This window comes from Podarcis cretensis (genome assembly GCF_951804945.1).
Source record: "Podarcis cretensis genome assembly, chromosome: 12".
Lineage (NCBI taxonomy): Eukaryota > Metazoa > Chordata > Lepidosauria > Squamata > Lacertidae > Podarcis > Podarcis cretensis.
This window is the reverse complement of record NC_137181.1, coordinates 34078735-34092016: the sequence shown is the minus strand read 5'-3', so window position 1 is coordinate 34092016 and position 13282 is coordinate 34078735. Positions and strand designations below refer to the sequence as shown.

The 13282-nt window shown below is 41.3% G+C and overlaps 1 protein-coding gene and 1 long non-coding RNA gene across 9 annotated transcripts in view; one reads left to right on the top strand and one right to left on the bottom strand.

Annotated features, from left to right (window-relative positions):
• LOC307199859 overlaps positions 1–13282 on the top strand; it is a 531299-nt gene that overhangs the window by 39369 nt on the left and 478648 nt on the right. The window lies entirely within an intron of this gene.
• Positions 1–13282, bottom strand: part of HDAC9 (histone deacetylase 9) — a 474032-nt gene that overhangs the window by 212627 nt on the left and 248123 nt on the right. For 7 of the 8 annotated variants that reach the window (XM_079947890.1, XM_079947891.1, XM_079947889.1 and 4 more), the window contains 4 exons: positions 11095–11336; positions 9224–9371; positions 7845–7971; positions 5836–5957 (listed from right to left, as the gene is read on the bottom strand). In XM_079947890.1, the coding sequence (XP_079804016.1) occupies positions 5836–5957; positions 7845–7971; positions 9224–9371; positions 11095–11336 (639 nt within the window). The remainder of the gene's footprint in view (positions 1–5835; positions 5958–7844; positions 7972–9223; positions 9372–11094; positions 11337–13282) is intronic. The other variant, XM_079947895.1, reaches the window with a different exon arrangement.

Here is a 13282-nt window from a genome sequence, read left to right as displayed (position 1 = left end):
TAGCTCTATGAGGGAGAAACTACAACTCCCTGGATTCTTTGAGGGTACAGATTGCGCTCTGAATATATCTAGTCATAGTGAGCAAGTCCTTTATCTCCAGGCCATACGCTCATATATAAGAAACTAGAGTTTTGGAAAACAAACTTTCGTCATTACTTAAGATATTATAATTGAAACATTTAGCCTGTAGGGTGCACTTACAAAACAGGACCATAAATGTCCAAATTACTAAATTTGGCCATGGCGCTTTTTATTGTGACATGCCCCAATTTCTCAGTGATGCCATAATTTGTGACAATATATTTAAGAAAGGTGATATGAGTACAGAACTTTGTGGTACATCCAGAGAGGAAGGGGGTAAAACCACAACTGGTGTACAAAATAAAAATAAAATTTGCCTGTTGTTGTTTGTTTTGTTTGGAAAGTGCAACACTGTTATCTGCATAATGAGACCCATTATGGCATAATGAGGCTAGGCTCAAATGCCCACTCAGCCATGAAGCTTCACTGGTGACCCTGGGTCAGGGCAGCACAACCTACCTCACAAGGTTAACAGGCTAAATTGAGGGAGGTATGTTGTCTTTGGCTCCTTGTAGATAAAGGTGGGGCATAAGTGTGTTAAATATAAGAAAGGCTGCGGGGGGGGGGGGGAAGGAAAAATGCTACCTTTTCATAGTACCTGAGGATTTGCCTCACTAAGAAAGTTGATTAAAATAAGCTCACATTAAGATTTGGTCCTTTTTATCTGGAGTTATAACAACAGCAAAACTTAATTAGCTTCATACACAATGTAAAACCTTCCATCTGGTAGAGTAATTTAGCAGAATTAATTGTATACCACCATAAGTCAATGAGACACTGAGGAAAACCATTGAAATGCTATTTCCTTTCCTTTGGAAGGGAATTATGTACAATTTCGGCATGATTTGCATTGCTAACAGTGAAATCCAACTGGGAGGAATCACTCTCATTTATATTACTTTCCCATGAGAAAATCAAGAGAGAACTATAAAGCTAGTGCTGTTATTCATAAATAGCTCTGAAATACTTAGAGCTTTCGGCTTTAGCCAAGACATGCTACTTGGCAGCAGGAACCTCTAATCACAGGCCTGATCACATATCCAATGTTAAGTGTGCTTCTTTGTAACTTCAAATGTATCTTTGTTCAATAACCTAAATAATCTGTTTTAGAGGTCTTGACTACTACGGCCACAACTATGAAGTCCTAGGGCTTCCTGCACTCTCAGAGTGATGGGAGTTCTTATTGGAGAATACTCCTTCATGGGCCAGTTTGTATAATAAGATTCTCCTGGTTCTCATGTAGCTTTATGGAGATTTGGAGTTGCACAGTTCACTAGTCCTGCATCTACCTTTCTTTTTGCAGATCTGTCATAGTGGTTCATCAGAACCTCAAATTATGCAGTTTCCTGAAAGGAGGAGGAAGTTGATCCTTTCCCCACCTGACCCAGTGAAGAGTAATTATCAAGCTGCATGCTGGCCTCACATTGGAGGAATCACTATTGTTCACTAATGCTAGTAGTATCATGAGGAAGTAACTGGAGAACCTACAACAGCCTCTCCCAAACTGGTTCTTTCCAGAGGTTTTGGACTACAACCCCCATCAGCCTGAGCCATCATGGCCAATGGTCAGGAATTATGGGAATTGTAGTTGAAAACCTTTGGAGGGCATAAGGCTGTGGAAGGCTGCCTTGCAACATGTGGGAATATGTGCTACCAATGGGTGCAGTTTGATCAGCAGAACGGGGATGGGGGGGGGAAATGCAGAACAAGCATGTATTCCACATGCCAAAAATATGTAAAGTTGTTTGAGTTTCCAAAAAAAGGGAGACTAATTATTAGACACTGTCTGGGAAGAAGAAATCTAAGGCAAATGTATAAATCTGATTCTCAACTCTGCAATATTTCACCAGACACTTGAGAAGAGAGTTCAATATTTTCAGAAAATGCCTTCTAATTATGACCGCCACTATTCCAACCATATAAAAATCAATCTCAAGTTACACTTTGTTTCTAAACAATCAGTACTTTCGGCATTTTATACAATGGGAATTTGTCATTTTAAACAATGGCAATGCTACCTATGATGTAAGCGAGCTTTGTACTGTACAGACTGAGAGCCAGTTCTGATATAACGCTTAGTACATTTTATCTGTGGGAGATGTTAGCAATACAATTTCATCCTTTCTGGATTCCAGTGCCCATTTTGAACTCCAACCACATACACCAAGTGTGGGGAAGCTTTAGCCCTCCAGATTTTGCTGAACTACAACTCCCATCACCCCTGGCCATTGGTCATGTTTACTGGACCTGAACCTGTAGCTGACCCCTACACCTGGTCCCCAAGTATCCTTCTTAGCCTCAAAAGCATATTCAGATGGGTACCCTTGATTCACTTGATACACTCAGCCCAACCAGAAGCACTCCTGTCTGTGCTCTAGAGGAGTTCTGAAACAGGCCTAGTCAGCATAATTAGTTGCAGCAGCAGCAGCAGCAGCAGCTGGTGTGCTAATATGGAGGTCTGGAGCTGTCCTCCTGGCACTGGCTTTGCCTGCCTGGACATGACTGGGGCAGATCAAGGGGTTGGTTAGGTAAGGACTGTGCACACACATCAGCAGAGCCAACTCAGTCCTCCCAACAGTGTATCTAGCTGTCCTCCCCACTCCATCTCCATCTCAGCAAGTGGTAGCTATGTTGGGGCTGGAAAAGCTCTGCCCCACTACACAATCCACTAACTATTTGTCTCCCAACCTAACTCCCCTCTTCTCATCAGCAGAGCAATACTTTTTACTGTGATTGCATACGCAGGCCAGACTGAGTCAAAATATTGCTAACCTACCCATCTCATCTCCTCTCTTACAGTTTGTGTGATATTATATATATATATATATATATATATATATATATATATATGTAAAGGTAAAGGTAAAGGTACCCCTGCCCGTACGGGCCAGTCTTGACAGACTCTGGGGTTGTGCGCCCATCTCACTTAAGAGGCCAGGGGCCAGCGCTGTCCGGAGACACTTCCGGGTCACGTGGCCAGCGTGACATCGCTGCTCTGGCCAGAGCCAGAGCCGCACACGGAAACGCCGTTTACCTTCCCACCAGTAAGTGGTCCCTATTTATCTACTTGCACCCGGAGGTGCTTTCGAACTGCTAGGTTGGCAGGCGCTGGGACCGAGCAGCGGGAGTGCACCCCGCCGCAGGGATTCGAACCGCCGACCTTTCGATCGGCAAGCCCTAGGCGCTGAGGCTTTAACCCACAGCGCCACCTGCGTCCATATATATATATATATATATATATATATATATATATTCATTCAGCTGTAGAAAGCAACTGGATGGAGTCCTTAACCAGACTTCCTAAATAATCAGCTTTTTTCAATCCAAATATACAGCTGTGAACTCAGAACCACACAGTTTGACAGTTGTGTGTTAATGTTTAATTTAACAGTTGTGATAGGTAAGAATCCCTGGGCCCCCCTCCCGCCCCAAGCCTACAGACAAAACAAAAGCTAATGCCTATAAAGCAGCAGCCTCAAAATTAGATTAAAACATCACACAGTCAGCATCAACAAACCTGCTGGCTAAGAACGAGTATCTCTGACCATTCATAGCCCAAGAACAGGGAAAGGAGGGAGAGGAAAGACCACTTCTTGTGACAAAGGTCAAACATTTGCGGGCAAAGAACCTGTCTATACATATGAGTGGTTCATGGGACAGCTTTTTCTGGTATGGTCCCAGGAGGATGTCATAGGCTCCAGAATGTCCCTTTTGCCTAAGGGATGGCCCCATAGCCATCCTGATCAGTTTAGGGTCATTTCACTCGTGTCATCCTGGTTCCTGTTGCTTTTTCCTCTAAAACTGTTAGGCAATCATTGGGAGCTTTGTGAATATGTAGCTGAGGGCAGAAATTAGGACCACTTCAATTAGGGGCCCCGCGTTGCTTACTTAAACAGGATACATACAATACACGAACCAATTCTTAAGAGATGCAGTAAAACAAAATGGGAATTTTCCCAACACATAGCTCACTGTACTGATGTTCTGCCTATGCTTTCTTTTTTTAGTTTGAAAACCTGTCACATAAACAGAAGAACAGAAGTGACAAAAAATGAGATCAGCTCATTATTCATCTGTGTATGTCATATGTTGTGTTTCAAAAAGAGCCTCGTAGTTGTGCATTTTCTCTGTAGCTGACGTATGGCGTGCCCAAATATTTGGAATAATGTATAGAAAACATCTGGCTTTAATTATATTGTAGCCCTCTTATGCAGACAATGAGAATTGAATTAAGGAATATTTATAAACCCCCACAGAGATGTAAAAGTATTAACAGCTGCACCAGAACAATACTGTTAAAATGTTTGAAAATGTTTGGCCTTACCAATCAACAATTTTACACCTCATAAATATCAATAATGCTTTTTTAAAAAGAGAAATACATTTTTTAAAAAGGGTGGAGGGGGCAATTTAAATGTTCAAACTGTAGTATAATTCAGGCAGGAATAATATGTTTATATATTATGTTGAGACTGGAGAAAAGATAATTGAAATAGCATTCTTTGGGCTGAACCCCTTCATTTTTATATATGTAATCAGCATTTTAGTGTCAATTTCTCCTAATAAACACATTCTTTTATGTATATTGAATAATAAACACATTTTATAAACAATATTCTCAAAAAAATGCATTTTTGTATGTTTTCCCCAATATACGTGTTTTGTGAACCTCTCCCCTCCCCACAAATATGCATTTTTGTATAAACTGTTTGTTTGAAGAATTGCATTGCAAAATTCATAGAAGTATGAATTTTGAAATATTTCTGCATTTGGGGCAGGGTAGTGACAAAATCAGGGCTGCACAGGCACACTAGTGGAATTGGCTCTGCCCTTGTGTATACACAACCCCGACCCCCTTGCTCCACCCCAACCATATCCAGGAAGCTGCAGCAACACCGGTGTCAGGAGAGTGGTTCTACTCCACCACACCAGCTAACAAAATACTGGAATTGTAGGTTACGTCCAGTGCAGAACTGCTACTTTTGCCCCATTTTTCTTCATTGCTAGACCAAAAAGAAAAAGGGAAAAAAAGATGACAGATCAGAAAGTCTTGCTCAGGGGTAGGCAACCTAAGGCCCGGGGGCAGGATGCGGCCCAATCGTCTTCTCAATCTGGCCCACGGATGGTCTGGGAATCAGCGTGTTTTTACGAGTAGAATGTGTGCTTTTATTTAAAATGCATCTCTGGGTTATTTGTGGGGCATAGGAATTCGTTCATTTTTTTCTTCAAAATATAGTCCAGCCCACCACATGGTCTGAGGGACGGTGGACCGGCCCATGGCTGAAAAAGGTTGCTGACCCCTGGTCTTGCTAATCTCTTCTATGCATCTGAAACACAAGCAACAACTGCCTTTGAGCATTTAGTGCGAGTAATTCATACCATGCACGCACAATATTGAAGCACATGGTTGCAATACTTAAATTTATGAACAGAAGAACATTTATGGGGCAATGGAGCTCACCTTGGGTTGCACCTGGACATTACAAGCTTTTTTGAGCTACTCATTCAAAGTTTATCAGCCCTCCTAATGCAAATATGCAACAGAATACAAACATGAAATTAGTGGTATGCAATATTTTCATTAGAAGGCGGTTTAAATTTTACCTTTCTCAGTGAATATATCCCAGATAACTTTGATATTGGATGTTACTTTACGTTTACATTGTATCCAAAGGTCAAATTAAGCTTCATATTGGTTAAAAAATGTTTGACGCAGAACCGAGCTGGAATTTAAGGTAAGTTTATTATACTCACCGGTTTTTCGAAGCGGGAAATCATCCTTGGCCTCTTGTGCTCCTGGTAACGTGTATTTGTAGGAAGGGGACGTTCCACCAAGGGGAGGAGAACTTTGATCCAAAGAGGTATGGTGGGCAGCCCTACAGAAGACACAGATGGTCAATGCAATGTCTGACGTTATGTGAATTAACAATTTATACATGCAAGTTACAGAAAATGTTAAAGCTATAGAGGCAGCTTGATTCTTCCAAGTGTGCAAAAAGCCTATGGGGCACACATAGTTATGGGGCACACGTAGCTAAGGGGCACACAAGTAAGTTATGGACTGCTCAGACTTCACAATCATTTTTCTCTGAGTAATTCATAAAATGCACACAAGAGAAGTGTCATGGCAGTGCAGATAAAATTTGCCATTGGACTAGTCATTTGAGTATCATTAATAGGGACTGTTTCATGTATGCTGCATGCATATATCAAGATTTTCACCTGGCACCTTCATTACGTATATTTGGGCACCGGGCAAAAACATCTCTCTCTCAAAAACATCAGCAAAAATAAGATCTTCGGCTGATTAACATTAAATGTGTTTGTTGGAGTGGCTTAGTAGTTTGTTTTGTTCTTCTTGTTGTTCTTATTATATATTTCATATTCTCATTTTATGTTGTGAACTGCCCTTTGATCTTCAAATGAAGGGTTGTATACAAATTTATTTATTTATTTAAAAATAAAGTATTGTTTTCCTTTAGTCTAGGGACTAAACAAATTCTTACGAAGAAAAAGAAAGTCCGGGTCCCCTATTTGGTGTGAAATATCTGCTTATGAGAAACCTCTTTTTGACAACTGAGCATCAAAAAATAATAATAATACTTGCTGACATTCTCTATGTACCAAACCTGATGCCCTACTTAGTAAAAATGTTGGTTCCCTCGGCTTAAAGTGAGATGAGTTGCCTTTGACTAGACTTAACCATCCAGGGTTTTTACCTTTACCTACTTTGTATTCCACCAATCTAACTCAAATTTTTCTTTAAGTGAAAAAGGCAGTGAAGACATTTTAGAGTCAAGGAGCAGCCTAATTTATTCTGGTATTCAGTCAAAGATTAATCAAGAAACTCATTTATAGTTGAAATGAGAACCATTTCCCCCCAAATTCTATTCCATTTATCCTATTAAGGTGTAGAATAAAACACCTGTTTTCATTTTTCTCAAGAATCTGCACAATAATATTAATCTGAATGCCTTGCTTGGCATTTTGAACAACAACAAAAAATCATCTGACTATTGTAATGAACCATTCAGAAAAATGGCATAAGCTAAAAGCAAATTCAAAGCCTCAAGATTGCTCAAGGATATCTGAGCAAAAATAGTGAATCTCAGGCCTGTTGATGGGAACAAGTGGTAAATTGTGTAATTTGATCCTGAATGTGGTCATTTTGGTTAAACACAGCTGTTTACATTGGTTACAAAACTAAAGAGTGTTGGCATATGTGAAATTCAATCCCTATTGCTTTTATCAAGCCCTATTCTATACTAATGATACTTCCACAAATTAAATACTTCTAATAAGCTAAAAGGGTAGGGGGCCCTTTAGGCTGTCACTATTTTGTGGGAGGTACAGTATTCAATCACAAACCAGAAATTTAGTTTTGTCCAATCCAAGTGGACTAGAGCACTCTGTTGCCCTACTGCAACAAATCCACTTAAACAGACTTTTTGTGGTTGGGAATGTGATGGGAATATACTCTGAAAAGTGTAGAAGGAATGAACAATTGATGGGGAAGAGAGGTAACACCTTGCAAGCAAATCAGGATGAATGCTAAGTATACAAGGCTTCTGGTGGATCTATCTGTTAGGTTTTTATAAGTAAAGTCAATATCCAGCAGAGGTACATTAGCCCTTAGGATGCAAAGATGATGATATGCAGCATCTTTCTCAGTTTGCTATCATTTTGGAATCTGGAACTTTTAAAACTTGCTTTTCCACTTTATCAGATGGGGAGGGTTTGAGATAGCAGAAGGCTAAACATACGTGTACCAGAGCTTGGGGTGCCGGCTAACGGAATGGTTCTTCCCATTGGCTGGAGAGTCTTTCGTTGCAGATTTGCTCAATAGAAACTCTTGTAGTTTCTGCTTCACTTCTGTACTGGCCACTGCTCCTAAAAGAATAGGTTTGTTTCCCATGTTTCTAATTGTATAGAGTGTCCAGAATTCATTAAAAAAACAAAAAACAGATGCACATACACAAGCAACAGTTTTGCTAGAAAAAAAATGTAAATATGAGTGTTAGACAATAGTTGTATCAAATAATGCCTTTCCCCTGATTTCCTTTCTTTAGAGAAGATGTCAAATACTGCAGTCATTAGAGAAAAATGAGAGCCTGGGTACTTAAAAAAATATTATAGATAGTTTTTGAAAGCACAGTATAAACTAGGGGAACACACTCTGAAATGTGTGTCATTGTGATCATTGAAGTAATACAGGTCTCTGAGAACCTTGTTTCAAAACTTTAAACATGCCATTATGCTACTGCTAAATTTATATAATTTCCCTTATAAGCTAAAAGCATATTTAAAGGATGTCACGACATTCTCTATTTTGCTAAATATTAGTACACACTTTATTATCAATGAGAAATTCCAGGGGGGTAATGAATACATTTGGTGTTTATAAATTGTTACCCCATGTAAATAATATTTTTTAAGCACTGAAACAGCTTAGTTTTCACTCCCATTCCATTTGTGAAGGGAATTATATGTATCTGCCTCCCCCTAGTGAGTATCACATTCCAGTAATGCCGTTTCTTTTTTTTGAATTTATTTGCCTAGAAGGCACAGTAATAGAAGACTGTCAATTAAAATCACCGTGCCCTATCTATCTATTTACATTTCCATACAAATATTAGCAATGCAATTGATAGGGATGATTTTGGATTTTAATGGAACACACAATGCGGGCAGTTCCAGCCTGTTGCTATTTTGGGGTGGGATTCAATCAAATTGTGGCAAATTTAGGTTGCACATTTATAATTGTTTGAGAGGTCCTGCACAACAAACCCACGAGAAATTGGACTTTTAGAATTAAGAAATACTATGGGGAAATGCACTGGGAAGTATGGAATAACACTTGCTTTGGCATAACATCCTCTAGCCTCCCCACAAACAAATTGGAACGAATGCTCATTAAATAGCCAGCATTGTCTAAGCTCCCTGCAAACAAATCAGGATAAACACTCAATAAACAAATCACTTGGAAGTGCCCTGGACCTGAATGGAATTATATTGACAGACCATATTTTTATATATGTAGTCATTTACTGGAGGGGCAGAGGTGGTGGAGGAGGCAGTAGTGAGCAAGCCAATAGAAGTTAGATAGCATTTTTCAACCGGACCTTGGCTGAACAGATCTTACTTTCGCGGCTTCTTTCTTTGCTTCTGATTGGAGGAAGCTGCTCCCTGTGGTGCCTTTCCAGTTCCTGTTCTTGCCTTTGTTGCTCCAGTTTCTGCTCTTTCTCAATGAGTTCTTGCTGTTGCTTGATGGCTAAGAGTTCCTGTTGTAACTTGCAAAGAAGACATAGTCATAAGAAAGTATAGTCTTAAGGCTGGAGGTGGTCATGCCCAGCCACCACCCCGCTTGCAGTCCGTGGTCCTACAGCAAACAAAATCATCTGTGCATTAGTCCCTTTGAAAGCTACAGGAATTACTTTCTCTGGGACTAACTTGTCCACTGATTTCAAGTGAATTCATAGTTGGATTGTATCTGTGCTGACTCAGAAGCACTCAGCCAATTTCACCAGGACTTATTCCCAAGTAAATCAAGAATATACTTGATGGCAGTATATATCATTGTTAAGCGAGCACTCATAAATGTGGTGGTGGTTCCTGATGGCCAGGGTGGAAGGTGGTGGTGGTGAGCAGATTATTTATTCTAGCTGTACCAACTCTCAGGCTGGTGCAGTAGAGGGTCTTCACTGGGCCCCTTGCTAGGAGATGGTCTGACGTTGGATCCAGTGGATCTGCCATCAGTCCTGCTCTGCTGCACACCCACCATATCCCATTTCAGGGCCATATGACAGCTACCATTAATGGGAGATACTGCCAGCAGTAGTGTGTGCTCCACCATGCCTTCGGTGGGCTCAGCAGGAGCTCCCACAGCTGCAGAACCCACCAAACTGCAGTGGAGTCATCTCTGCTGAATCTTAACATCTGCCAGCAGCACAGATTATGGGACATGATTGCTGCACCCCCTTAGCTGGATCAGGGCCAAAAGAAAATTCCCTTCTTTGCCTTCAGATTTCTTTTGCTCTTCTAGTCCAGTGTTCTGATTTTTCTCTTTTCCAGAAAAGTGCCATAAAATGTGACACAGCTCTATAATTATTGTTATCTTAATGTTTTAATCTCCATATAACCAGATTTTTCCTTTTGTAAGCACATTTTTTGCGCTATTTTTGCGCAATCATGACCAAAGGCTCTGGTTGCTCTTCTCACACACCAAGCAAAGAGCAATTATTTCATGCCCAACTAATCACAGCTCTGAAGCACCATGAGCTATAAGCATGAGAGGCAAAAGCCCATCTTGGACTTTCTTGCATTGCTTAAGCAAAAGCCCTTATTTAATTTTTCATTCTCTTCAGCAGAGCTAACTTTAAAAGGTCACATTAACTGTTTCCATTTTAACAGGCATAGAGTCAGTCCAAAGCTAACAAGCATTTTACAAAGAGACTCACCAAAGCTAACACAATTAGGGGCTAAACACAACTGGATGCCTTTGGTGACTCTTCTGAAGATCTCACCTTTTCTCTTTTTTGGAGTTGTACCTTTTACAAATCTGGCTGAATTTCTGCATACAGATAGTACTGTGCAAAATATGGCCATGTGTCTTAAAGAAGGTCTTCTGTGCATACCTGTCTGAATCAATCTGTGACCCCATACATAAGCAAAGAGAAGGAAACAAGGCACTTCTAAAGCAGATTGATACAGCTCTCAATGTGTTCACTAATTGGCTGGAAAGTTTTCAGAACATTCCAATTAGGAATACTATGCATTTCTGCAAAATACATGAATTTCAGGTGGCTCCCTCTGCTGTGCACCCCTGCAAACATTTTTATAAACACATTTGGAGGAATATCCACATGCTAACAAATGTGTGCGTTCACCGCATGCACCGCTCATATAGCTGAAGCTTCATTCTGCTGTATGGCATCCCAAGAGACAATACCCTGAAGTCTTTGAACACTTAGCTTGCTATGGTGCAATCTGGGAAGAGAAGAAACATGTTGCTACCTTTATGTGTTCCTGGATCTGAGCTTGGTGCTGTCGCGTCAGGTTCTCGTGCTGCTTTTGAAATTCTGCTATAAGGAGCTGTTTCTGAATTTGCTGCTGCTGCTGGATCAGGAGCAGTTCCTGCTGTAGCTGCTTTTCACGTATCATTGGGTCCACCATGGGAACCATCATCCTGAGATCTGTCCGCAGGTCTAATGGCGTGATAGGTTCTAATCCCACAGGAACTTCTGACTTCACATCCACTGATATACAAGGGGGGTGGGGGACAGAAAGGGTAGGGGGAGGGAGGGGAAAGATCAGATAGGAGTTTTATAAAATCATGATATTTGCCATTCACCAGCTATTGTCAGTCATACAGCCTGTTGAATGTCACCTTTTGGCAGCAATAGAAACAGGACGTCAGCATTTATTTCCATGGCTTGGAGAGGGCAAGGGATGACTCACTGAGGATTTGTGAGCATCCTTTGTGAGCACTAACAAGGCATGCTCGCAAATCACCAATGGTTTTCAGAAGAATATAGGTTGCTATTTAACATAGAAAGCTACTTATACCAAGCTGACCTTTAGTCCATCTGGCTCAATATTGTCCTTTCTGACAGTGATTCTGCAGAGTTTCAAGCAGGGGTCTTTCTCTGCCATGCCTGGTGATGAGAGGGGTAGCATGAACCTTCTGCATGCACTGGACTACTGAGCCACAGATCCTTCCTGTGATGGTTGCTGCAAGGTGAACAGACAAGTGCTCAGCCACCCCAAGCGGTGACACATGCAGAGATGCAACAGGAATGATCTCCTACTCCATTTCTGAATGTGGGATGATTGAATGATTAATGATAACAATTGCAGAGATAGGGAAGATTACCAGTCCCAGCCAGAGACTGACTGGAAGAAGGTAAGGCCAGAAAAGTAAATCATACAGAATAAATTTATAATAATAATAATAATTTTATTATTTGTCCCAGCCCATCTGATTGGGTTGCCCCAGCCTGCCTGGGTAGCTCCAGGGGACATCCTTCTCGGTGGGTAGGGACCTCTGTGGGCTCCTGGGTGCCTTTCATTACTTCACAGCTCAGTGCTTTGCTCATGCTTTGCACACAAAACATCCCAGCTTCAAGCCCTGGGAGGGCTGAAAATGCTCCTATCAGTGTTGACAAGACTCATCAATGGCCTGAGTCTAGATAAGGCAGCTTGCAGAACTTCCGGGTTGGCACCTCCAGCAATGGCGGACTTCCTCCGATCGGGAGGAATTTGCTCCGTGGAAATCAGGGTCTGACCGCCACGGCAAAGGTGGAGACCCACTAAAATCACAGACGGGAGAAGCTTGTGAACGTGCGATTCGGCTGGCACCCTTTGTGCCTCCCCTGCTCGCGGGGAAACCCAGTTTTGGGGATCCGGAGCGACGTGGGGTGAGTGGCACGGTGCTTCGAATTGATTGCTTTCTTCACGGAGTGAAGCCGCATTGCTGTTGCCGGCGAGCGCTGACCTTTTCTGTGGACAATTTGACTTCAAACAACTACCCGTGAGTAGAACAGAAAATTGGATTTACAAACGTCTTAATTTGGTACCGAAATGGGAAGGTTTCAAACAGGAAGTCCGCCTTCCCCTTTTGTAAATAGATTGAAGCAAAGAAGCTGCAAGCTAAGGTCTTGGAAAGCCTTATGTAAAGGATTAAACTTCCATCGATTGAAATCATTAAACCCCCCTTGGAAGCAGGAGAAGAGGGGGGGAATTTTGGATTGTGTAGCCTGCAGCAGAGAGTGATAAAAATTAAATTACCACTGCTCTGAACCTGGAAACGGGCTGCCAGTAGATTGACATTTTGGGAGAATTCATTGACAGTGAAGAGAATGTATGTTGACACTTAGTTAAATAAGAGAAATATATTGTTTCCATTGTCCTTTTCTGCATTTAAAAAGGAGGGAAAGTAACTGAAAATTGAAACTAACTTTACTTTTTGAACTGTGCTTGAAAGGATTGATACAAGTGGAGACTGGTTCCTTCTAGAGGGAGCTTTTGAAACTGTTACAAGAGCAGAGCTGGGGAATCTCCAGCTGCATGATAAGAACTGTAAGAATCAGGGATTGACCTTGGACCATTTAAGAATGTCGACAGGAAAAGCCTTAGTGACTGCATTATGTAAGATAAGCTACTCGCTGGAACAACTTCTACTAAAATTGATAACTTGGGACAA